General features: G+C 34.2%; 1 protein-coding gene across 3 annotated transcripts in view; it reads left to right on the forward strand.

Annotated features, from left to right (window-relative positions):
• Positions 1–26,261, forward strand: part of MMS22L (MMS22 like, DNA repair protein) — a 136,905-nt gene that overhangs the window by 11,720 nt on the left and 98,924 nt on the right. For 2 of the 3 annotated variants that reach the window (XM_015136966.3, XM_078001242.1), the window contains 5 exons: positions 1,404–1,494; positions 3,372–3,502; positions 7,594–7,707; positions 16,637–16,813; positions 24,672–24,734. In XM_015136966.3, the coding sequence (XP_014992452.3) occupies positions 1,404–1,494; positions 3,372–3,502; positions 7,594–7,707; positions 16,637–16,813; positions 24,672–24,734 (576 nt within the window). Of the gene's footprint in view, positions 1–1,403; positions 1,495–3,371; positions 3,503–7,593; positions 7,708–16,636; positions 16,814–24,671; positions 24,735–26,261 lie in introns of those variants that run through there. The other variant, XM_078001243.1, reaches the window with a different exon arrangement.

The raw sequence follows: 26,261 nt of genomic DNA on the forward strand, positions 1-26,261 counted from the left end.
TGTGGCAGCAGAAATAAAATTTGTGCACTAGGGTCCTCAAACTAGATATTGCCTTTCATAGGCTTTTTAATTAGGCAGACTTGAAAAGATAGGTTATTTGAAGCTCAGAAGACTAAAGTTTTAAAGCAAGGGAACTTTATAGTCTTCAAAAAATAAAAAATCACCCACTAAAATACTGTTCTTTTCTGAAACAAAAACATAATAGAAAGCATCTTTCAAGACTATGTTTATATATTTGTTATAACAATCTTGTATAGGAAATGTTTTGTTTTCATTGGTATTTCCAGTTGAGCTTCTTTTATTATTTTTTAGGAACTCTAGATATATGTTAGTTATTGGGAATTATGTATTGCAAATATTTTATTTACTTTTTCATTAAGTAAGCTGACTTTCTAGGTAGATTTGAATTTTTTAGATAGTTATATTTTTCCATTTTTTGTTTTATCTATGCTGTTAAAATATTTTGATTGTTGCTTTTATCTCTTTAATTCGTGTTATTTTTAAGTATGCACTGAGGTGAGAAGTCTAACTTCAGTTTCTTGCAAATGCATAAGTTAAAACTCTTATTTTTTATTGAATGACCCATACTTTTCCCATTGATTTGAGATGCCACATAAATTCATTTCTGTCTTCTCTGTTCTTGCTCTTTGTTATCTATTTCTGTCCCAATACGGTTTTGTCAGTGTAGCATTTTATTTTGTTTGTATACCTAATAACGCAGGTCTACTCTTCATCATTCTATTTGTTTTAATGGAACATGTTACGTCATTTTTTTTTTATAGTATTTATTTTTATAGTGATGCTAAATTCTGACAGGAGGAAGGTTAGTGATAACCCAGTATAACACAGTACTTGAAAGTGCTGGGTTTTGACTCAGATAGAATTGAGTTTGAATCCTAATACATGAATTGAGAGAGAAATTTTTTCACCTCTTTTTACTTCTGTTCCTTAATGAGATGACAGTAATGTCTACATGACAGTCTAAAGTTCTTTTGTTAAAATATTTTATAGGAGTTCCTAGGTACTCATACATTAAAAAAAATTTCCTAGCTAAATTCTAAAACAAAATTATGAAAACACGTGTTTAAAAAAATTCTTTTACTGCCTTGCAGCTATAGTAGAATCAGAGGTTGGCTGGAAGGTACCTTTACTATACAAGTCTATTCAGCAGCCCCAAAGTGGGTTTGTCTTAAACCAACAGATGAAAATATTTACTGCTTTCAAAGATCTTCAGTGAAGGAATCCTTTAATGAACAAGACAGAGGTTTTCCCTGAGCTTTTGAATAGTGGTAGGTTAATTGGTTCTTTATCCTTGTGTTTATGGAGGAGTATTGTGACATGCTATGAAACACCTTGTAAAATATTAATGAATTCTCAATCACAGTTGATAATGTCATCCACAGCTTTTTCCACCATCATGGCATTTATTACATCTCCACTTGGATATACATTGGCTGGTGCTAGAAATTCTTTACATGCTGGGTGAAAAATTGAGTAAGTTTATGGATTTATGATTTATATTCTTTTTAAAAGCTTTTATTGCTTTTTAAAATTACGTAAGTAATAAGTGCCTTCTGATATTTAAAAAAAATCAAATAGTAAACAAAGTAAGAAGTAAAAGTTTTACTCCTTTTTTTCCAGAGGTAACTACTGGGAACACCTTGATTTATCTTTCCATATTTACATTCTATCTGTTAGTATACATATTTCCATTCTATCTGTTAGTATCTATATAAAAACTCATAGGTAAAATTTTGTTTTTGTTTTTAACCACAGATATGATCATACTGTTCAGTGTGATCTTTCATTTATCACTGTTTTAGCGATCTGTTTATGTTAGTACCTATAGTTCTACTTTATCCATTTAAAGGCTGCATGTTATGGTTCTACTATATTTAGCCATGTCTATTTTTAAACATTGAAGTTACTTTCATTTTTTTATTTTACACATCATTTTTCACTGAACACCCTTGTGTATAGATATATATCTTTAATCTGTGTACAAGTTATTCTGTAAAATATTCATAGAAGAAGAGTGGCACATTGTAGTTTTAATATGTATATGCTGCTGTTTTGCTGAATAGTAAGTCCTACTGATCTATAGACATTAACTGTAGTGTGATTTTACTTCATACTCTTGCCAGTAGTTGATGTTATCAATTATATTTTATTTTTTTGCCAACTAATATGTGAAAAATCAAATGAAATTTTTTTGATCTTGCAATTTCTTGGTTACGAGTGAAGTTGAACATCTTTACAGTTTATTGTCTGTATTTGCTTTATTAATTACTCATTATATTTTGCAAATTTTCCTTTTTTTTAGTAGGAGTTTATTTATATTATGGATAAATATCCTTTATCCTTATGGATACGTTGCCCATTTATTTCTTGATCTTGCTCTTTGACATTTTTAGGTTCCATTGGCAACCTGTCACTTAGGTTGTAAAGATGTCTATTACTCCTACACCTGCTTTTCAGTTAATAAATACATACATATGTCTATATATGTATATACCTACATATATTCATACACAGAAACATACAAAGATGTACATCAGTATATAATTTCCTCTCGTGGACTCTGTATTTCACATTAGTATATTCTTAGAGTAATACTTAAGTGGAGTTATTCTGATAGGTATAAATTTTGGTTATCTTTTACCTTGGTTTGCCCTATTTTATGCCACAAAACCATTGCATGGGGTCAGTTTATCAGTATTTGTTAAAAGAATAATGTTTTAAAGGCTTTGTTGATTAGAAATGTGGATGCAGATTTTATGTTGTTCTCTCTCTTTTTTTAAAGTTGTGTTGCATTAATACTTTTCAAAGATAGACTTATTAGGAAAAGAGAGGTTTATTAGATGTTACTTGGAAGAATTAGAAACTTTTGGGCCGGCCAAGGTGGCTCACGCCTGTAATTCCAGCACTTTGGGAGGCCGAGGTGGGTGGATCACGAGGTCAGGAGATCAAGACCATTCTGGCTAACACGGTGAAACCCGGTCTCTACTAAAAATACAAAAGCAAAATTAGCCATGCGTGGTGGCGGGCACCTGTAGTCCCAGCTGCTTGGGAGGCTGAGCGGGGAGAATGGCATGAACCTGGGAGGCGGAGCTTGCAGTTAGCTGAGATCGTGCCACTGCACTCCAGCCTGGGCGACAGAGTGAGACCCCATCTCAAAAAAAAAAAAACTTTTGAAGATAATGTTTATCAGTGCTCATATGAGAAGGTTGTCCTCAAATTCACGTTTTATTTGCAAAAAAAAGTAAAAACTGTATGTTTTAGTTTTGTTATAATTTAAAGACACACAGTCACTTTTTCCTTTATGATTTAGTAAAATCTGTATTTTAAAACTATTTTTATTACATTTTCAGAACAAGTTGTATATGGTCATCAGTTAATGAATCTGGCAAGTGACAGTTTAACCAATGTCAGCCTGTTTGAAGAACATTGTGAAACTCTGCTTTGTGATTTAATAAGCCTGTCACTCAACAGGTATGACAAGGTAATGCTTTAAGAGTTTGTTTGTGTTTTTGAGACTTAAAGACAATATTCAGTCCTTAATGCATGTCGTTTAATCTGTAAGAATTTAATCTAAAATGGTTTATATGTTCTAATTTTATATTTAGTTGCCATTATCTGGGACCTGAAAGGGAAAACAATTTTTGTTTAAACATCTAAAACAGGCTGGAATTGGTATTTTAGAGCTTTTCTTTTTCTTTCTTTTTTTTTTTTTTTTTTTTTAAGAAAAACAGCCTTTTCTATTTTGAAAAAAATAAATAAATGATGTTTATCGAAATCATTGGAAGCCTAATTTCTATCCAAATAGTAGAGACCAGCTCTTTAATAATGTATTATATTGCTGTTATGTAATAATAAAATAAATGCTTACTTAAAGTTACTTGACACGTTTTAAGAGAGGATTTTCTTGCTTGTTTTCATAAAAGGTCTCGAATCATGGGTGAAATTATGTGTTTTTATTAAATTGTGTTTATCATAGAGCGTTTAATGGAGGTAGTGATTTAAAGGTGCTACAGAGCATGTTCATTTTTAAGTAGTGGAAATATTTAGAGTATTATCTGTTATTTTAGATTACAAGCATGAAGACTATTTTTGGGAAATCAAGATTTAGGGAAAAGGAGTTTTATAATTTTTCAAAATTTAGATTTTTTATGCATTATCAATATTTTTACAATGTAGTGTATATGTGTATTAGTGGATTAACCAGATATGATAGAATGATAACTTTTAAATATTTATTTATTTTTGATGATTGACAAAATTATATATATTTATCGTACACATCATGTTTTGATATGTGTATACATTGTAGAATGACTAAATATAGCCAATTAGCATATATGTTATCTTACATTCTTATTTATTTGTGTGAGAACACTTAAAATCTATGCTTTTAGTGATTTTCAAGAATATAATATAGTACATTGTTTTTAACTATCGTCATCATGTTGAGCTTATTCCTCTTATATCTAACTGAAATTTTGTATGCTTTGATCAACATCTACCTCGCCTCCCTCCTAATCCTCCTCACAGCCCTTGGTAAGGATCATTCTACTCTGCTTCTATGAATTCAGCTTTTTTAGATTCCACATATAGGTGAGATTGTGTGTTACTTGTCTTTCTGTGCCTGGCTTATTTCACTTAATATAATGTCCTCCGTGTGCATCTATATTGTTACAGATGACAGTATTTCCTTCTTCTCAAGGCTGAATAGTAGGGTCATGCACTGTGTAACAAAGTTTTAGTCAGTGACAGACCACATATACAAGGTGGCTATACCACATAGCGTAGGTGTGCAGTAGTAGTCTGAAAAAGTTTTAAGTACAATAAATCATGTTAGCCTAAAGACGCACTTCTCAGAACATGTCCTGCTGTTAAGTGACATGTGACTGTATTCCATTGTGTATATAAACCAGATTTTCTTTATGCATTCATCTGTTGATAGGCAATTTGGCTGATTCCATGTCTTGGCTCTTGTAAATAATGCTGCAGTGAACATGGGAATGCAGATATCTCTTGAACATACTAATTTCATTTTCTTTGCAAATATACCTAGTAGGATTGCTGGATCATGTGGTAGTTCTGTTTTTAATTTTGTGAGGAACTTGCATACTGTATTATATGATGACTGTACCAATTTACATTCTCACCACACTGTGCAAGGGTTTTCTTGTCACCACTTCCTCTCTGGCATTTGTTACCTTTGTCTTTTTGGTAGTAGCCATTATAACAAGTTTGAGGTGATGTCTCATCAAGTTTTAATTTGCATTTCCATAATGAGTAGTGATGTTGAGCATTTTTCATATACTGCTTCGCCATTTGTATGTCTTCTTTTAAGAAATGTCAACCAGGCGCAGTGGCTCACGCCTGTAATCCCAGCACTTTGGGAGGCTGAGGCAGGCAGATCACGAGGTCCGGAGATCGAGACCATCCTGGTTAACACGGTGAAACCCTGTCTCTACTAAAAATAGGAAAAATTAGCCGGGCATAGTGGCACGTGCCTGTAATCCCAGCTACTTAGGAGGCTGAGGCAGGAGAATTGCTTGAATCCAGGAGGCGCAGGTTGCAGTGAGCCGATATTGTGCCACTGCACTCCAGTTTGGCGACAAAACAAGACTCGGTCTCAAAAAAGAGTATGTCTATTTATATTTTTTGCCGATTTTGCAGTTGGATTGTTTTCTTGCTATTGAGTTGTTTGGGTTCCTTATATATTTAAGATACTAATCCCTTATCAGATGTAGTTTTGCAAATACTTTCTTCCATTCTCGAGATTTTCCCTTCATTACATTGATTTTTTTTTCCTTTGCTGTGCAAGTATTTCCTTTTTATTTTGACATAATCCCATTTGTCTTTTCATTTCCGTGGCCTGTGCTTTTGGGGTCATATCCAAGAAATCATTTACCAGACCATTGTCATATAGCTTTTCTCCTATGTTTTCTTCTAGTATTATAGTTTCAGGTCTTATATTTAAGTCTTTATTTTGAGTCGATTTTTCTATATGGTGTGAAACAGGGGCCTAAATTCATTCTGTGTGTGGATATCCAGTTGTCCCAACCTGTTTATTGAAGAAGCTGTCCTTTCCGCATGTTATGCTCTTTTCATCATTGTCAAAAATCAGTTGTTCTATTTTGTTCTGTGTCTGTTTGTATGCTAGCAGCACACTGTTTTGATTACTATAGCTTTGTAGTATATTTTGAAGTCAGGTAGTGTCATGCCTCGAGCTTTGTTCTTTTTGCTAAAGATTACTTGGTCTATTCAGGACCTTTTGTGATTTCCTACCAATTTTAGGATTGTTTTTTCTATTTCTGTAAAAAAGTGTCATTAAATATTTTGGTAGGGATTTCATTGAATCCGTAGGTCACTTTGGGTAGTATGAACATTTTAATAATATTTCTTCCAAAATCCATGACCACAAGATATTTTTTCTGCTTATATGGGTTGTATTCCATTTCTTTCATCAGTGTTTTATATTTTTCAGTGTATAGGCCTTTCGCTCTTTGGTTAAATTTATCCCTAAGTATTTTTGTTTTTGTGGGTATATACTATATATGGGATTGTTTTATTGATTTCTTTTTTGGGTAGTTTGTTGTTATTGTATAGAAATGCTATGGTATTTTGTATGTTGATTTTTGTATCCTGCAACTTTACTGCATTTATTTATTTGAATAATTTTTGATGATGTCTTTAGAGGTTTCTATATATAAGATCATGTTATCTACAAACAGCAACAATTTTAACTTATTTCTTTCTGTTTAGATGCCTTTTATTTCTTTTGCTTAATTGCTGTGGCTAGGATTTCTATTAATATCCTAATACTTTTTTTTACTTTGTATTAGGTTAGAAATGTGTGCATAGCTTATGTAAAATATTGCATATATTATGAATTTAAGAAGCCTAGCTATATTTGCAAATATAGTGTACATTCTGTGCATTATCTAGGGCTGTTGAGGATTTTTTTGTTAAAAAAAGGTAAGTAATTTAGAAATTACTTAATCATTATAAATCTCTAATAACTATTTATTGTCTTGCAAAATTTTTACTGTGTTTACAGTGAATCAGAATTTATTTTCTAATCTTTTAATTAGAAGTCTTTTGTTGTTGTAGATGACTCAGAGCAAAATAAGCAAACTGGCTCTGAGGTATAATCTAGCCCATTACCTATTTCTGTAAATGTAGTTTTGCTGGGATATAACCTGGTCCATTTCTCTTACTGATTATCTGTGGCTGTTGTACCGAAATGGCAGAGTTCAGTAGTTGTGACAGAGACTGTATTGCCAACAGACTCTTAAAAATGTCCTATCTAGCCCTTTATAGAAAAAGTTTGCTGACCACGGGACTAGATGATTAAAAGGTTTTTTTTTAAGTTGAAATCAAATTAATCTGTACTTTTTGTTTTAAAATGGAAATTTATCTCAAAAATTAAATGAAATTGCACATTTTCAATAAATAGTTTTATCTAATTGAGAATAAATTCTTAGTCATCTAAATAATTCTTTTAAAAGTATTTGAAAGATATATGGCATTTAAAATTCTGCTGCTGTCTTATAAATAACACATTTTGGTTATTTTCTATAGGTGAGGCCTTCTGAATCATTAATGAGTGACCAGTGTCCATGTTTATGCATTAAAGAATTATGGGTTCTACTTATTCATCTTCTAGACCACAGAAGTAAATGGTCTGTCTCAGAAGTAAGTTGGAAAATTGATATGTTAGTTATTGTTACTAACCTTTATATTGATCTAATCCAATGGTTTTGACTGAGAAAATCTTAGCTTCCTTTTTTATAATAAAGCAATGATAACCACCAAATAGAGCAATAACTGAGTACTGAATATCTACTTTATTTTTAACCCTAATTATTTTTAGCCCCAAGTTAGTAATCTGAAAAATCTAAGAGCAGTACAAGGTTCAACTCTTATTTTGTTTTCAAGTTTTGTTGTTGTTCTATCAGAAATCTTTTAGACTAAGGTATTTACTACCCATTAGTAACCTAGAAAACATTTTAGTCAGGAAATGTGGCAGGTTTAGAAGATATGTGGAGAAATAAAACAGGTTTCTATTACTCAATTTTATCTTATTTCAAGGAGGGAGGAAGAGAAGCAGAAAAGGGAAGATGAGAAACTTACTTTCACTTCATTTTCAGTCATGTCTTCAGAACAGGGCTTTATTTTATTTCAAGTACTGTAAGTTATTGAAAAAGAGAAGTATCCCTAGGTAGAAGTAAACAGTCTCTTGTAAAACAATATCAAAAATGGTTTATGTTATATGAAAGGGTACTTTTGATTTTTTATGGATTTAAAAATTTTCCAGGTTTCTGTAATTTGGGGTTTGGGTGCTGCTATTTTTTTTTTTTTTTTTTTTTTTTTTTTGAGACAGAGTCTTGCTCTGTTGCTCAGTCTAGAGTGATCACTACAGCCTCTGCCTTGTCATGATCTCGGGTCACTGCAGTCTCCGCCTCCCAGTTCAAGCAATTCTCATGCCTTAGCATCCTGAGTAGCTAGGATTACAGGCATGCACCACTGTGGCCAGCTAATTTTTGCGTTTTTGGTAGAGACAGGGTTTTACCATGTTGCCCAGGCTGGTCTTGAACTCCTGACCTCAAGCGATCTGCCTCCCTTGGCCTCCCAAAGTGCTAGGATTACAGGCATGAGCCACCATACCTGGCCTGCTGTCTTTTTTTAATAACAACTCTATTTTTATAGGTTTGCAAGTACTGTATTTATTTTGAGTTATTACTTTAGCATCAAATAAGTGTAAACTTAATATATCTTTGTTGAGTTAAAAATTTTTTTTTTTCATAACCTAGAAGCAGTTGCTGAATTGCGTAAACTTGAACTTTGGCTCTCAGGCATTATGGGGTACAAGAATAGAAGATACAGTTCAGAGTTGATCAATTTGGTAGCCTACAACTACACCAATTATCCATAAAACTGGGCACTCAGAAAGATGAACTAGAAACTCAACTAGAACTGAAAGGACAATCGACTATCTTTAACCATGGTGCTTTTCAGAAGTTTAAAATTGCTTCTGTGTGTTTTTTGTTGTATTCTATCCCTTATGTGGGATTACAGACAGAGTTCATGTTACCTAGATTTTATTAAAAATTTCAAACAGTTGAGCCGAGGAGATCAAGGATACAGTGAGCCAAGATTGTGCCACTGCACTCCAGCCTGGATGACAAAGTGAGACCTTGTCTTGAAAAAAGAAAAAAAAAAAAAAATTCAAGCCATTGAATTCTGGGTAGCCAAGAAAAATGGACGGATGCCTAAACCCACATCTGCCTACATAATCTTCCAACAAAATATAGAACAGCAAAATCAAATATATCTACGGTTGACTCTTGAACAATGTGGGAATTAGGGATGTTGACCCTTCCCCCAACATGCAGTCAGAAAACTGCATGTAACTTTCGACTTCCCCAAAAAACCATTAGTAGCTTACTGCTGACTGCAGTCCTTACCCATAACATAAAGAAACAATTAACATGTATTTTGCCGGGCGCAGTGGCTCAAGCCTGTAATCCCAGCACTTTGGGAGGCCGAGGCGGGTGGATCACGAGGTCAGGAGATCGAGACTATCCTGGCTAACATGGTGAAACCCCGTCTCTACTAAAAATACAAAAAACTAGCTGGGCGTGGTGGCGGGCGCCTGTAGTCCCAGCTACTTGGGAGGCTGAGGCCGGAGAATGGCGTGAACCCGGGAGGCGGAGCTTGCAGTGAGCTGAGATCCGGCCACTGCACTCCAGCCTGGGTGACAGAGCGAGACTCCGTCTCAAAAAAAAAAAAAAAAAAACATGTATTTTGTATGTTGTGTATATTATATACTGTATTCTCATGATAAAATAAACTAGAGAAAATAAAATGTTAAGAAAACCTTAAGAGAATATATATTTACTTCTCATTAATTAAGTGGAAGTAGGTCACCATAAAGGTCTTCATCCTTATCTTCATGTTGAGTAGGCTAAGGAGGAGGAGGAAGAACAGGAGGGGTTGGTCTTGCTGTCTTAGGGGTGGTAGAGATGGAAGAAAATCCATGTATAAGCGCACCCATGCATTTCAAACCTGTGTTCAAACGTCAGCTGTATACAAAAACATGCATATTATATAACTGCAAATGGGAGTGCTTAGTACCGTCAGTTTTAAAAACAGAAAGCCACTAAAGCTCTTACCACAAGCCTTTCTAATAAGGCAGGGCAGTCTGAGAAAAACTGCTCAGAGAAGAGAACTAACAGTGGTTATATTTTAAAATCATTGCCAGAATGTGAAGATACTGAAAAAGTTTTCTTATAGATCAGAGAACTGATGATAAGAAAGAAACATAGAAGTGTCCATATTACATGGAGTTTCTGTAGAATAAAAATATGAAAATGAGTCATGGTACCTACCCATTGGTGATTGGGTGATGAAGAGCACCAGAAGAGAAAGCAGAGAATTTAGGGTCTTAAAACACCACCACCAAAAAAAAGAATAAATCAAAGGACTCATACCCATTCCCACCACCAAAAAAAAAAAAAAAAAATTCGGTAAAGAAATGGGAAAATGGGACTTTGGTGCATTGTCAAAAGAAGGTGCCCCTGAATTAAGAATCTTTTAAGCTAGTCCTAATCTACAAAATGAACGGAATGAAACTAGACCCTTATAAACTTACTAGAAAAAAACAGATTTGATATACTTTACTTGATGGCATCCTCTCCCCCAGAAACAACTGTATAAAACAGAAGAAAATGACAGCATTGTAGATTGAATTAATTTGTCTGTTCAGACTAGAGTATAGAAAAACACCTTGAATAAGATACTCAAATGTTAAAAACAAATGGACAGAAAACGGGTTGGATGGAAAGAATACATTGAATGTAGGAAAGAAATAGGAAGAGGAAAATTATATCAGAATTGATTAAATTACAAGATGACTAAGGGAGAATAGACTTAAATGAAAATTTAATAAGGGGCATAGAAGAAAGGTTGAAAAACAACTAAGGGAATAAAAATGAGATAAATATGAAGAGAGTGAGAAAATGGTTGAGGTGGAAGATAGGCAAAGATGAAATAACTGTACATATAAATGCAATCCCTAGAAAACACTGTGATATAGCTAATATTAAAAACTATAATCAAAGGAAACTTCCCAGAAATAAAAGATCTAAATCTATATTTTGAAAAGGCCTACTGGATAATTTGAAAGATTAACCCCAAGCAATCCACCCAAAGACAGGTCTTACTAAAACTGTTTCACTTTAAACATAAAGAAAAAAATCTCCAAGTTCTCTAGGCACAAAGACCAAACAACTTATAAGAGCAAAATAATTTTATTGACACTAGACTTGCAAAGTCAACTTAAAGCAAGGTCTGAATGCAGCATTTAAAATGACTCAATGAAAAAGTGTGCGCCAAGGATTTTGTAACTTTGACGCTAGCAATCCCACTTCCAGGCATTTACTCTAAATGTATACCCTCCAAAATTAAAATGCATATGCATACGTTTATTTATTGCAGTATTGTTTTTATAGTAGTATAGTAGAAACTATCTAAATTCTCATGTATAAAAGAGTGGTTGAGCAAACCATGGTCTATCTGTACTCTGAAGTATTATTCTGTATTAGTGTGTGTTCTCCAGAGAAACAGAGCCCATAGGATATATAGATTTTTGGATTTATTATAATGAATTGGCTCACAGAGTTATGGAGGCTAAGAAGTCCCGAATCTGAGATTGGCAAGCTGAAGACCCAGAGGAGCTGATGGTATAATTTCCAGTCTCAGTCCAAAGGTCTGCAAATCAGGAAGGCCAATGGTGTAATTTCCAGTCTTGAGTCCAAGTTTGAAGGCAGGAAAAGAACAGTGTATCAGTATGAAGCACCGGGTGTCTTCTCCATCCTCAGTATGACTTTTTGTTGTATTCAGGCCACTAATGGATTGGATGGCACCCACCCATATTAGAGAGGGCAATCTCTTTACTCAGTCTACCAATTAAAATGTAACTCTCAACCAGAAAACCTTTATAGACACACCCAGAATATTTAACCAAATATCTTGGCATCCTGTGGCCTGCTCAAATTGACACATAAAATTAACGATTCTATTTATAGTTATGCAATAGAATGAGGAAGATATCTGAACTGATATGGAGTGAGTTGCAGAATGTATTGTTAAGTAATACAAAGTTCAAAACAATATAGGATGATGTTACCTTTTGTATAAGAAATTAGGAAAAAGGAAATGTGTGTGTGTATATATATGTGTGTGTATATATATTCAATTGTGCACAAATACTGGAAAGACAAACTATTGAGATTGGTGGGTAAAAATGAAGATGGATGGGTGAAAATGGAGTGGAAGGGTTTGATGTAATTATTTGGGTAGTTCTGACTTTAGAATCATGTTAATGTTTCACATGCCCCCAAATTGAATCAATCTGTATGAAAGGTGCACTCAGTGGAATATAACAGAAACAACTGAACTTAAATGTATTTTAAATGAATAACACTGTTTGTGGAGATTGGCAGTACTAACCCAGGTAACTTTAGAATGTACTATTTTGACACCGCTATAAGGCTAAAGACAAAAGAATCATAAAGAACTGTAAATATTTCACTTAGGAGATTTGTTTTTTACATTGTTATGTGAAGATTAGCAATTTAAAATCTATTATATTTGTATTCTTGGACTGGACAAATTAATAAATACATTGTGTGTAATTGGAGTCAGGTTCGTCTGTGTTGGGAAATTGAGTTATACATATGGAAAGAAGAAAAGCCAGCATGAACCACAATATTTTGGATTAGAATTTGATATAGTGTGAAATACTTCTTTTTAATATATAGGACCATGTATAAATGTATATGTGTGTGTGCATGCATCCATTTCCTACCTTTTTCACTGGGTGGGCTTACAAGCAATGATCCTGAGTAATAGTATACACATTGCAGCTATATCTTAGTTTCAAAATAACCATTCTGTAGTGAAAGGAAACAAGAGTCTCACCAAAGGGCTGATTACAGGATGAAGCATGGAAAGTAAACATAAGCCTGCAACATCTTGTACCAGAAACTAAGGAAGTGCTCAAAAAATGATGAGTACATGTCAAAAGGACACTAGAGTCAGCATTAAGGTCTATAGGCTAAAATAGCTTTATTTTTCCTCACTTTTTAAAGAGATTAATAGGTAAAGAATTTTAGGTTGACAAATACTGTTTTGATACAGTAAGGATATCATTCCCACTGGTCTCCATTACTGTTGAGCTACAAAATAGTAAGGGATTGTAATCTGTTCAGTAGGAATATGTGAGTCCCTACTGATATAAATAAATTGGGAAAAGGGAAACTCTTCCTAATAGATGTAGAGTCATGGAATTGGAAAATCACCATTTGACAAACTCCATGGTAATTGTTTCAGGCAAGAATCCTCAATGGATGCTTAAAGGAGTGGACAAAACTGATGAAAAACAGCACATGTACATAGTTTGCTAAGATCTTTACATAATATTTATCAATTATAAAAGGGAAAATAATAACTTTATAGTACAGAAAATGTGGCAGGTACTACCTTAATCAAGTAATCAAAGTTAACTATTAATAGGACCGGTTGATATCATGTGCCACCAGTATGATGCCTTGAAAGTACAAAAATAGGCCAGGTATGGTGGCTCACGCCTGTAACCCCTGCACTGTGGGAGTCCTAGGTGGGAGGACTGCTTGAGCCCAGGAGTTCAAGACTGGGCAACGTAGAGACCTCGTCTTTACAAAAATAAACAAGATTATTTATGTGTGGTGGTGGCATGCCTGTGGTCCCAGCTAGTTGGGAGGCTGAGGTGGGATGATCACTTGAGCCCAGAGTTTTGCACCACTGCCCTGCAGCCTGGGCAGCAGAGTGAGACCCTCTCCCCCAACAAAAAAAAGAATAAAATGCGTAATATCAGACAAACCTAAATATCTGATATACTCTTTAAAAATATCAAGCTTATGAATGGTATAATCTGAGGAACTCTTACAGATTAAAGGAAGCTGAAGAAACTAACAGATTAAATGATGTGATAGCTAAATGCATCTTATGATTGCTGCATAATGGTATAGTAGACTAATTTTGAATAAGATCTGTTATGCACAATAAAAAGATGGAAAACATGAAACAGTGGTTAAGAGACATTAAGAATAGAGAGGATGTCTGATATACTTCTAACTATAGTTGAAAAGGAAGTGGAACAACAAAAATATTTGAAGAAAAAAATGACTTGAAAATTTTCAAATGTTAATGAAACCTAGTCAGATAAATTCAAGGAACGCACATAGGGTAAATAAAAAGAAAAAATACACCCAGATGCATCACAGTGGAATTACAGAAGACCAAAGACAAAGAGAAGAAATTTAAAGCATCAGACAGAGAAATGTGTTACTTTATTTTATTTTAAGAGAGAAGGTCTCACTCTGTCACCCAGTCTGGAGTGCAGTGGTGTGGTCACAACTCACTGCAGCCTCAACCCGTTGAACTCAAGTGATCCTCCTGTCTCAGACTCCTTAGTAACTGGGAGTACAAGCGCATGCCACCACGCCCAGCTAATTTATTTTTTTGTGGAGATAGGGTCTCTGGGCTGCCCAGGGTGGTCTCAAAGCAATCCTTCTGCCTTGCCCTCCCAAAGTGCTATGATTACAGGTGTGAGCTGCCACAGCTGGCCAATATAGCACTATTAAAAGAGTGACAATCAAATGGACAGCTGACTTTTCAACAACAACGGAAGCCAGTGGGAATGATATCCTTATTGTATCAAAATAATGTTTGTCAACCTAAAATTCTTTACCTATCAATATCTTTAAAAAGTGAGATAAAATAAAGCTATTTTCATTGAAGCAAGATCGAAGGGAATCCTTAGGCAGAAAAATGCTGATGCCAAAATGGGAATTCTGACACGTAGAAGAAATAAAGAGCAAAGAAAGTGGTACATGTTTTATATAAATCAGTAATATAATTTATTGGAATTAAAAAATAGAGCTAAAGCATATAGTAATAGTAGCATCTAAAGTTAGTAGGGCATAAATGAGCTAGAGTCTTTTAAGGTTCTTGTTTGTTCTAAGAGAAAGGTCTATATTAACTTACTAAGACATTTGGATATATGCTGTTTATTTCTTAGATCATCACTAAAAGAAGAAAATTGGACTTTTTAACTTCCAAGCAGGTAGATGGGGAAAAAATAAATATTCAACCCTAGAGAAGGAGGTGTTGGTGGATACAGTAGGTATACAAATAGAAATATGCAATAAGATTGTAGATTTAAAACTAAATGTATTAGTCATTATATTACCTGCAATGGTACTACTAAAAGCTCCATTTAGAAGACGTATTGTCAGGATAGATTGTAAGCTGGTTTACAAGAGGCATATCTAAAACAATATATCAAGGTTCAAAATGGATAGAAAACATACAAGAAAGTGACGTATTAAATATTGGAAAATTTTTGACTTTAAAACAAAAAAGCATTAAGTTACTTTATAGTGATGAAAGGTTTACTTTATCAGTAATATAAATTTAAATTTGTAGTGGCTAATAACATGGTGTTAACCATAGCAATTTAAAATGGACAGATTTTCAAAGAGAAATACACATGCATAGAAATAATGAAATATATTTCTAAATAACTCATAGATTAAAGAAGAGATGATGGAAATTATAAAATATTCTGAAGTAAATAACATTCTGTAGACTTAAGTTTTGGAACTACAGCTAAAGTTATAATTAGAGGGAAATTTGTAACTTTATATGCAAATACAGGAGAAAAAGATTGAAAATTAATGAACTAAGAATTTATCTCAAGATGTTAGCAATAAGCCCTTCATAGTAAATCCAAAGAAAGTAAAAGGAATACAATTAAAAAATTAACAAAAAATTATGAGATTAAAACAATGAAAAAGATAAAATGAGCCAAAAGTTGGGTCCTCAAATTGATACCTAAAATTGGCCAATTTTATTTACGATTACAAAAATACTCAATACTAGAAATATAAAAAGAAACATGACTTCAGTTTCTGTATACATTAGAAAAGTAAGAGATACTGTCGACAACTTTATGTCTAATAACCTGAACATTTACATGAAATACCTAGAAAAACCTAAAACTCACTAAATGTTCTGCAATAGTAGATTGAATAAATGTTTTATCATACAGTCATATACTGGAATATTGCAATGAGCTATGGCTGTTTTCATTAATACAGATGAGTTCAGAAACGTAGCGTTGACCAAAAGAAGCAAGTTACAAAAGAATTAGAAATAAGCTGCTTGAGAATACAGACATGCATTTAATAAAAACAAAATACAGATGAAGCCACACAATATGTAATATAGGCTGGTATACCTGTGTGGCAAAACAAAAAAGCAAGGAAATGATTTATCATGAATGTCAGCAAAATTGTTACCACTGGATGGAGGAAGAAGATGTGGTGACATGTAAGGTACTTCTAAAGTACTATTTATGTTCTGATTCTCAACCTGGGTATTTTTATTATTTAAGTTTCATGTATGTATTTTGTCTTTTGTATGTATGCTTCATTATAAAAATGGAGAAAAACCACTAAACCAAAGGTTATTGAAACTGTCTTAATTTAATGGAATCAAATTACCTCTGTTTCTATAGTCATTTTGGAACTGGTTGAATAAACTACTTAAAACACTGCTTGAAAAATCAAGTGACCAGAGAAGACCCTCTGTGCCTGTAATCCAGTCCAGGGATCCATTAGGTTTTAGTTGGTGGATTATTACTCATGTGGCATCATTTTACCAGTTTGATCGCCATGGAGTACCAGATGAAATGGTAAGACTTCATTTTTTTAAAAACTTTCTTATATTGTGAATTAATACGTAATTATTTGGACAAATTAGAAGATAAGTGAGCAGGAACAAGAAAAGTCAGACTACAATCACAGAGATAAATTATTTATATCCATGTATAATGTTTCTGTAAACATCTTGAAAAATTATAAAGTTCATGATTTAATTGTTTAATTAAAAAAAATAATTTGTAGAAGATTTGGTATGTAGTCCTGGCCCTGCTGCTGAACAGTTGTGACCCTGAGCAAATTACTTAAACCTTTCTGGTCTTGTTTTCCCTTAACAAAAAATCATGGGATTGGATTGTCACAAAGGTTCTTTGTAGTTTTAAAATCTGTTATGATTGGCAAATAAAGTTCTCGAGGAATGAATTACTTATTTTTATGAATAATTTAGTAAAAGTACTGCAGAATAGCACTTCTTTAGTGAAGCTTTTTGCTAAGATAATTTATTAAGCAACCATGAAGTTTGCTTCTAATAGGAAGAGATTTTAACTAATATATTAATTTCTCATTAGAAACATTTTTTACAGTGTTACTTTAAAACCCCATGAATAAAGTCAGCTAATAGATGTATACTTTGAAGACCTATTTTTATACAATTTCTACCATATTCAGAAATTAATAGTAGTATATTATTATATCAGCCTATCAGCTCCATAAAATAAACATCTAGAATCATGAAGCCAGTTTGTCTGTATTTGCAAAATTGGTCTTTTTTATGGCAGTGGTTCCCAAACCTGGCTGATCATTAGACTTACTTGTGAGTTTTAAAAAATCCAGGTATCTCGTCCAGCTGCGGTGGCTCATGCCTATAATCCCAGAACTTTGGAAGGCCAAGGCGGGTGGATCACTTGAAATCAGGAGTTCAACATCAGCCTGGCCAAAGTGGTGAAACCTTGTCTCTACTAAAAATACAAAAATTAGCAGGGCATGGTGACACACACCTGTAGTCCCAGGTATTTGGGAGACGGAGGCAGGAGAATTGCTTGAACCCGGGAGACAGAGGTTGCAGTGAGCTGAGATCACACCACTGCACTCCAGCCTGGGCAACAGGGTGAGACACCATCCAAAAAAAAAAAAAAAATCCAGATATCTAGATCTTAACTGTGGAAATCCTGATTTTTAAAAAGTTCCTTGGTTCTCATCCTCTATGAGGTTTGGGAACCATTGCTTTATAAAACATATTCTTTGATAGGCTTGATAGATTTTCCTCTTTGGAATATTGGATAGACCCAGCTTTGAGAAGTCATTCATGGAATCTGAGGGTTAGTTAGTATTAATATAGCATCATAGAAATGGAAAGGGTCTCAAAAAGTCCTCTAAATAATTCCCCTAATAATAAAAGGTCCTGTAGGAGATCCCAGAATACAGTGAAATAGTCAGAAATTGCTCTGAGGAGTTCACACACAGCCCAATATCAGTGTATTTGAGTATTCTACCAATTTATTGAGAAAAGTCAATGAACTTCTCACAGAAAAGAATTGTGTGTTTTTTGCTTATATCCATGATTATGTACCATGCTAATACAGAGCAAATAATAAATTTTAGCAATTGCCACTATTACTATAGTAAGTGCTTTTATTAAACGTTTTTGTGGAGTTAATGAGATTTCAGTTTTTTTTAATTATTAGAATATTAGAACAATATTAAAGGAATTAAGAAAATTTACCTGTAATTCTAAGGTCATAATATAAGCATTTGCATTTCTCTTCCTTTTTAACTTTAGTTCCTCCAAGTATATATTTCTTATTTTAATCAATGTAAGTAAATATGGCAATTAGTTGTTTCTGAGTTTCTGTTATGCATTAGCATAATACTAGGTGCCTATCAGAGGATACACATGAAATAGATTGTACTACTTTTTTTTTTTTTGAGATGGAGTCTCACTCTGTTGCCCAGGCTAGAGTGGAGTGGCATGATCTCGGCTTACTGCAACCTCTGCCTCACGGGTTCAAGCGATTCTCCTGCCTCAGAAAGTAGCTGGGATTACAGGCACACACCACCACGCCCAGCTAAGTTTTGTATTTTTAGTAGAGATGGGGTTTCACCATGTTGGCCAGGCTGGTTTCAAACTCCTGACCTCAGGTGATCTGCCTGCCTTGGCCTCTGAAAAGTGCTGGGATTACAGGTGTGAGCCACCACGCCCTGCCAGATTGTACTACTTCTTGCTTCAAGGAACATGCTTTTAGGTTATTAATACTTGGTGGAACTGTATAAACAGTTATTTGAATGCATAGTATATTTCAATATTAGTTGATATTGACCCCCCAGATATTCTCAGTGTGGTAGACAATCTAGTCACATTAATATATATCATTGCTATTGCTATTGTAATATTGAATTGCACTGATTTATAACCACCCATGGTTGCAGTGCTGAAATCACTCTTCTATTTCTTTTTTCTTTTTTTTTTTGAGATGGAGTCTCACTCTGTCTCCCAGGCTGGAGTGCAGTGGCGCAGTCTTGGCTCACTGCAAGCTTCACCTCCCGGGTTCATGCCGTTCTCCTGCCTCAGCCTCCTGAGTAGCTGGGACTACAGGCACCCGCCACCACGCCCAGCTAATTTTTTGTATTTTTAGTAGAAACAGGGTTTCACTGTGTTAGCCAGGATGGTCTTGATCTTCTGACCTCGTGATCTGCCCACCTTGGCCTCTCAAAGTGCTGGGATTACAGGCGTGAGCCACCGTGCCCAGCCCTACTCTTCTATTTCATAGAGAACTCCAGAGGAGATTATTGCTTTTATTAGCTCTGAATCAAGATAGTAAATGAATTGTCTGTGTTTAATATAGCTTAACTCATGTCTTTTATATTTGTCAGCAGTTCCTGTGTGATTTTCTTTTGCCAAGATTTTTAAAAATCACATATTTTATGTAGAAGGTTTTAAAAACAAAGGCCCTGGTAATTATTATAAAAAGGATATGATACAAATGATGAAGATGTGAAATATGTATGTGTATATGCACATGTAAAATAAACTTTGCCTTTATATATGAGTCCTCAAAGAGTTTTAAATATTTCTGGATTTCTTAAAGGCTTTTAAAGAAAAACAAGCTCTCTAGTTAATAATAGTTTTCATTTGGGGTAAAATATATGCTGCATTTGCAACGTATTTAATATTTCACAGTGACTATGTATTATCTCAGTGAAATATTCCAAAGTAGGTGAGAGGATAATATATTCATTTTACAGGTCAAGAAATTGAGATACACGGTGGTTAAATATCACCCCTATTTTATCTCTTAGATAAACTTGATATTAGAGTTCTCCTAAGGATTGCCTCTGACGACTAGGTATTTGGTAGGGTAACCATGTATTCCATTTTGCCAGGTACAGACAGTCCTACTTTATACCTTATTGTCTATTTATCCTGATTAATTTTTCCTTTTATCCTCAAAGTGTTTAATTGACAAATCAGACAGTAATTATAATCTATGAACATAAAGGCATATTGATGTATTGTTTCTGAGATATTATATAAGATGTTAATTTGGGTCTGGGATCTATTTAGAATTTTGAAAATTTTTTTTATCCTTATGATATATATTAATATAACCAACTACAATAGAGAAAATGGTTGTGCAGTAAGCATGCTTTATTCTAATAAGTAATCTGGAGTGAGAGATGATATGAAGTAATAATGGCTAGTCATATGTTCTTCACCAGAGAAATATCTATAATCTTGTGGCAGTGTGGCGATGTTTGTTTTTAAAAGTGAACTGCTTTGCCCTGAAGGTTAATGTGAAATCTTTACATTTTAAATAGGTTTAAAATGTAAACCTATAGTGGATTTAAATCACAAAGCTATAATGGATTTAACTCACAAAGCTAGCCCATTTCTTAGTGTTGGCCTATAAGAAAAATTTGAGATCTCACTTTTTATATTAGAGTCATTAAATTTTCATACATTTCTGTTTAATGCTTTTCTCTCAGCCAAGATGAGAGTGGGTTACTCTCTCACAATTCTAGTCATCTATTTTAAAACCAAATACAGTTTAAAGAGGAAAATTACTTCTGGGCATTGCAGGGGGTCAGTTTTAACAGTGTTTTCTGTACCCAGAACATAATGCAATTAGTCAGGCTAGCTGATGCTTGTCTTTGAAACATCTGAAATAGTAACCAGATAAAAGTGTGAAATGTAACCTTAAAATGAGAGCTGCACCAGACTACCTAGTCTGCTGGAAGTGGAGGGTGGAGGATCTGTTTTACATGTCTGGTAGAGATCCTACCTATACTAAAGCTTAAATGGGTGTCTTAGTTTTAATGGTGAGATAAGGAATATAAAATGTAGCCTCAGATTGATGACATTCTACCTCCTTTCTATCAGCAGATTTAACTTGGTATGTAGAAAAAAAAAATGTTGTAGCTTCCCAAAGTGAAATTTTATTGTGCAAGAAAAATCTATATCTCTTTGATACATATTCTCTTACATTTGATTTGAGCATGATGTAGTTGCCATTCTTTTATTTGAATTGCAGTTTATTTTTGTTTTAGATTATAGCCACAAAACTGATTTATATAGTTGAAATTCCTTGGGTGAGAATTATACTGTTTTTCTGTAATTCTTGTGATTCAAATGCTTTGATAACACTGAATGATTGAAATATACTCAACACTATCCAGTTATAAAGCTAAAACTTAAATTATATCAACTCTGTCATGGCCCTTCTCACTTGGCACTGGAGGTGACATTTTCTTAATAAAGAATGATACAAAAATGAATTGCTGAAATCTGAGGGAAGGCATGCTAAGGAAAAAAAAAATGGTTACTGGTACATGTTATAATAGAAGAAATATAGGCTTTGGCGCCAGATAACCTTGGATTTGAATTCCTTCTTTGACTTGTACATACATGACCTTTCTGAGACTTAATTATGTTTTCTGTGAAATGGGGAAATTTTTTTGAGGAAGTAATATTTCAAGAACCTGACACAGTGGACGTACAGTATTGATAGAAGAAAATGATCTTTTTTTGAGAGAGACTTTTAGTGCCAACTACCAAGTTTGAGGGGACAGTCCCTAATACTGTCTTTACTTCTGACACCAGTTGCAAGCTCGGGGTTCCCAAAACTACCTTAGTTTGATAATTTGTTAGGACTCACAGAACTCACTGAAAGCTATTACTTTGTTTTCTTAAAGGGGAAGGATATAAATTAACATCAGCCAAGGGAAGAAGGGCATAGGCCAGAGTCCAAAAGTACCAAATGTGGACCTTCTATTGTTTTCTCTTCATGGAGTCAGGCCACATTCGTCTCCTGGCATCAGTGCGTGACAGTATGCAGGGAGTGTTGCAAAACAGGGGTATTCACTCAAGCCTCAGTGTTCATAGTTTTTATGGGAGTTCCATTATGTAGGCATGGACTACTGAATTGCTCACATGGCTGATATCAGTTTCCAAGTCAACTGACTCAAAGACCCCAGCCTGAGTCACATTGTTGTCTTTTGGGCATGACCAGACCCTAAGCTAAGACTATGTGGATATGTCCAACCTTCACTCTCTATCACATTGTTAGATTATCCAGTATGACCATAGGACCCTAGTCAAACAAAGATGCTACGATCAGGTATAACATTCCCAGGACCCAGAGATGACCTCCAGAAAGCTAGGGTCAAAGGCCAGATCTTTTTTTTTTTTTTGAGACGAAGTCTCCCTCTGTTGCCCAGACTGGAGTGTAATGGCGTGATCTCGGCTCACTGCAACCTCAGCCTCGCGGGTTCAAGCAATTTTCCTGCCTCAATCTCCTGACTAGCTGGGATTACAGGCACGCACCACCACACCCTGCTAATTTTTGTATTTTAATAGAGATGGGGTTTCACCATGTTGGCCAGGCTGGTCTCAAACTTCCGACCTCAAGTGATCCGCCTGCTTCGGCTTCCTAAAGTGCTGGGATTACAGGAGTGAGCCACTGCACCCAGCAGGCCAGGTCTTTTCTTTGGGCAAGGCCAAATTCTTTATTCCACATTTTCTCCCAATAAATGTTTTGTTGCGTTCACTTTATTTTTGTATGTCAAAAAGTCAATAATTTTGCTAAAAATAAATCATTGTATTAGTAATCTATTGCTGTGTCACAGAAGTATCAGCTTAAACAAAAATTTATTATCTCACACTCTCAATTTCTGAGTCAGGCATTCAGGAAAAGCTTAGCTGGGTGGTTCTAGCTCAGGGTCCCTCATGAGGTTGCAGTGAAGCTATCAGCCAGGGCTTCAGTATCTGAAGATTTAACTGGAACTGTAGAATTTGCTTTCAGCTTTATTTTTTTTTGTGGGCAGAATGCTTCAGTTTCTCATCATATGTGCTGTTCACAACACATTAAGTTAACAGGTCAGAGTATCATGAAGATGGAAGCTTCAGTGTCTTGTAACCTATTCTTGGAGGTGACATACTATCACTCATATTGGTATTGGTAGTCTGTTAGTGACCAACCCTAGTACAGTATGAGAGGGGATTGTAGAAAGTGTAAATTCCAGGAGACAAGGATTATTGGGGGACATCTTAGAGGCCGACTACCATACTCAGTATGCTCTTTATTAAGAAAATATTTATTTAGTGATTTACTATAGTTAGCATTTTATATGAATATCGTCTAGCCATTTAAAATCATGAGTATTCACTTATTCACTATGATTTAACACTTTCTTGGTCATTTGAGTTCATGCCTGTGAACATCATATTCTTTGTAACAGTGATAAGAAGGGTATGATGAAGGTCTTCTACTTTTTAAGGCCTCAGGTTCTTCTTTTTGAGGTCTTATGATTACTTTCTTTTTATTTCTGAGATGAAGCCTTGCTCTGTCACCCAGGCTACAGCACAGTGGCATGATCTTGGCTCACTGCAACCCCCATCTCCTGGGTTCAAGCAATTCTCCTGCCTCAGCCTCCCAAGTAGCTGGGATTACAGGCGTCCGCCACCACATCTGGCTAATTTCTGTATTTTTAGTAGAGACATGGTTTCACCATGTTGACCAGGCTGCTTTCCAACTCGTGATCCACCCGCCTCGGCCTCCCAAAGTGCTGGGATTATAGGTGTGAGCCACTGCTCCCGGCCATGATTACTTTTTATACCTTTTTTCTCCCTCCACATTAGAAACTGGTTATTATTTGCTTATTCTTTAAAATGCTTTCTTTGCTTTTGGTTTTGTCCAGTATCCACATATCCAGAACTTTAAGAACTGAATATTAAGTGAACTGAGTGTCCTCTGAGAATGTCATCCAGGCTTTCCTTTTGGAAATGTGGAATTGTTTTAAGTTCCTACCTAGCCTTTGTGAAAGTCCTTTCTAGCTTTCTTCCTTATCATGGAGATCATTCTAGATAGTCGAGGTTGTCACATAGGTGGCCATTAGCTATATGAGGTAGGACCGTCTAAAGCTTTCTTTATTTTCTGTATAAAATTTTTAGTCACTTTGTTTACTAAAGTAGATGGTCTCAGGTTTATTGTTCATAAAATGAAGGAAAAAGCTCTAGTGATTAAAGTGGAAAATAGGGATGATTACTCAGCATAAAAAAAACCAAAAATACATGTAGATATATAATGTTTTTTTTTTTCTGTTGGATTTTGTATCTGAAAGCAGAAATGAAATATTTGGTAGAATATTTATAATCTTACTAAAGCACCACTGTTACAACTCCTGATATGGTTTGTATTGGATTGGAATAGTTGTATATTTTTTTCTGCCAAGTTTGTTAACTCTTTACCAAAACAATATTAGAAATTCAAGAAATTACATTGATGCTGAATGATAGAGGAAAATGTACTGCACATTTAATTTGCTGTATTCTAATTTTAAATATGGGCATAATCGAGAGCAATAATTTTGATACACTACTGTTTACTTCCTTTCTAGAGAAAAGTAGAATCAAATTGGAACTTTGTAGAAGAACTGCTGAAAAAGTCCATCAGTGTTCAGGTATGCAATTAAAGTAAGACAGTTTGTGGACTTTGCTTAATTTTTATGCCATACATTTTATTTTTAGCAAGCTGTTAAAATGATTCAGATAACAAATAACTTCCATGCTTTGAAGGGTCAACTCACAGTAGTTTCTTTTAGTGATTATTCTTTAAAGATTTTTAACACTAAGTTGTCAGTTAAAGGACAAAGATAATATCCTAGTTGGTGACTTTGACAAAATGTATTCAAAATAAGTGGTAGATGCTTCAGAAGTGTATGCCATTCCTTGACTGTATGATATCAAACTAGGTGACACAATGAGGGAGATAGTCATTGGCATTGAAAATTCAGCTATATCCTCATCACAGCGGGAAGGTGACTTGCCTTGCTGAGCAATTTGTCTTACAGGCTTGAATCATATTCTAACTGATAAGGTCCTAGTTTCTGAGCATTCATTTCATACCTTATCATTTTCCTTTCTGCAGAGCTGTTAATGTAGTGCTTCATGGCCTAGAGGTCACACTTGACCTCCTTTTAAAATAGTTTTAAACATGCTGTTCATCACATTTTTAAACATATTGTGTGGAAGCCCTGTAAAGTTTTGTAATATGTTATCATTTTTGTAAGAGTTTATGAAAAATTATAATAAAGAATATTTTGGAATTTAGGAAATATTTTTCATTTAAGAAATAAAGATTATTTAAAACTTGAAGAGGAATAAAAGAAATATAGTATAATATTGCTTTATACGTGTGTGTGTGTATGTGTGTGTGTAGTAGCTATGTCTTTGGAAAACATTTTAATTGCTTGAAATTGTCTTTTACCCATTATCTGCATTAACTCTTACTTTTTTAGGAAACATAAAGGCATTTATTTATAATATGAATCATCTAATTATGAACTAAAAATTCTATCTTAGAATGCCAAAGAATTCTGCATACATAAATTGGATCAAAAACAAAAGATCTATTATCTTTTTATAATCTTTCCCACAATCCCTGGAAAAGTTTTTATTATATTTTCTCCTATATCATATCCATTGGTCTTCCTCATTTTTTTTGAGAACATATTGATTTAGTAACTTAAAAAGTTTTTTATGTATATTTTTTATTTCGGAATGAAGGGAATTACTAAAAAGTGGTTGTAAAATAAGATGCATATTACAGTGGTCATTGTCATTTGTATCAGTTATTAATTCAGTCTTACTGCTTTAACATAGCATACTTAAAACCAAATCCAAAGAATTTCAGCAAAGTCTGGATAACATTATTCTGTTGGGAGTTACTGAATCTGAGTCAGTAACTAGGGGCTTTAATTTCCAATTAAGTTGTAACTGCTTGTGTCCTTTAAATTTACTTCTACTTGGCCCATGTTTCTGTTGTATTTAACAATTTTTAAACTCCCTTTCAACTCTAACAGTGTATGAATTTATGGTTTTGCACTCAGCTGGTTTTAAGTTACAGAATATTTCTTAGGAAGCTTTAAAGGTTTATATGGATAAATATATATATATTATATGTATTTACATAGATCTCAGCCCTGCAC

The sequence above is a fragment of the Macaca mulatta genome, chromosome 4, assembly GCF_049350105.2.
Source record: "Macaca mulatta isolate MMU2019108-1 chromosome 4, T2T-MMU8v2.0, whole genome shotgun sequence".
Taxonomy (NCBI): Eukaryota; Metazoa; Chordata; class Mammalia; order Primates; family Cercopithecidae; genus Macaca; species Macaca mulatta.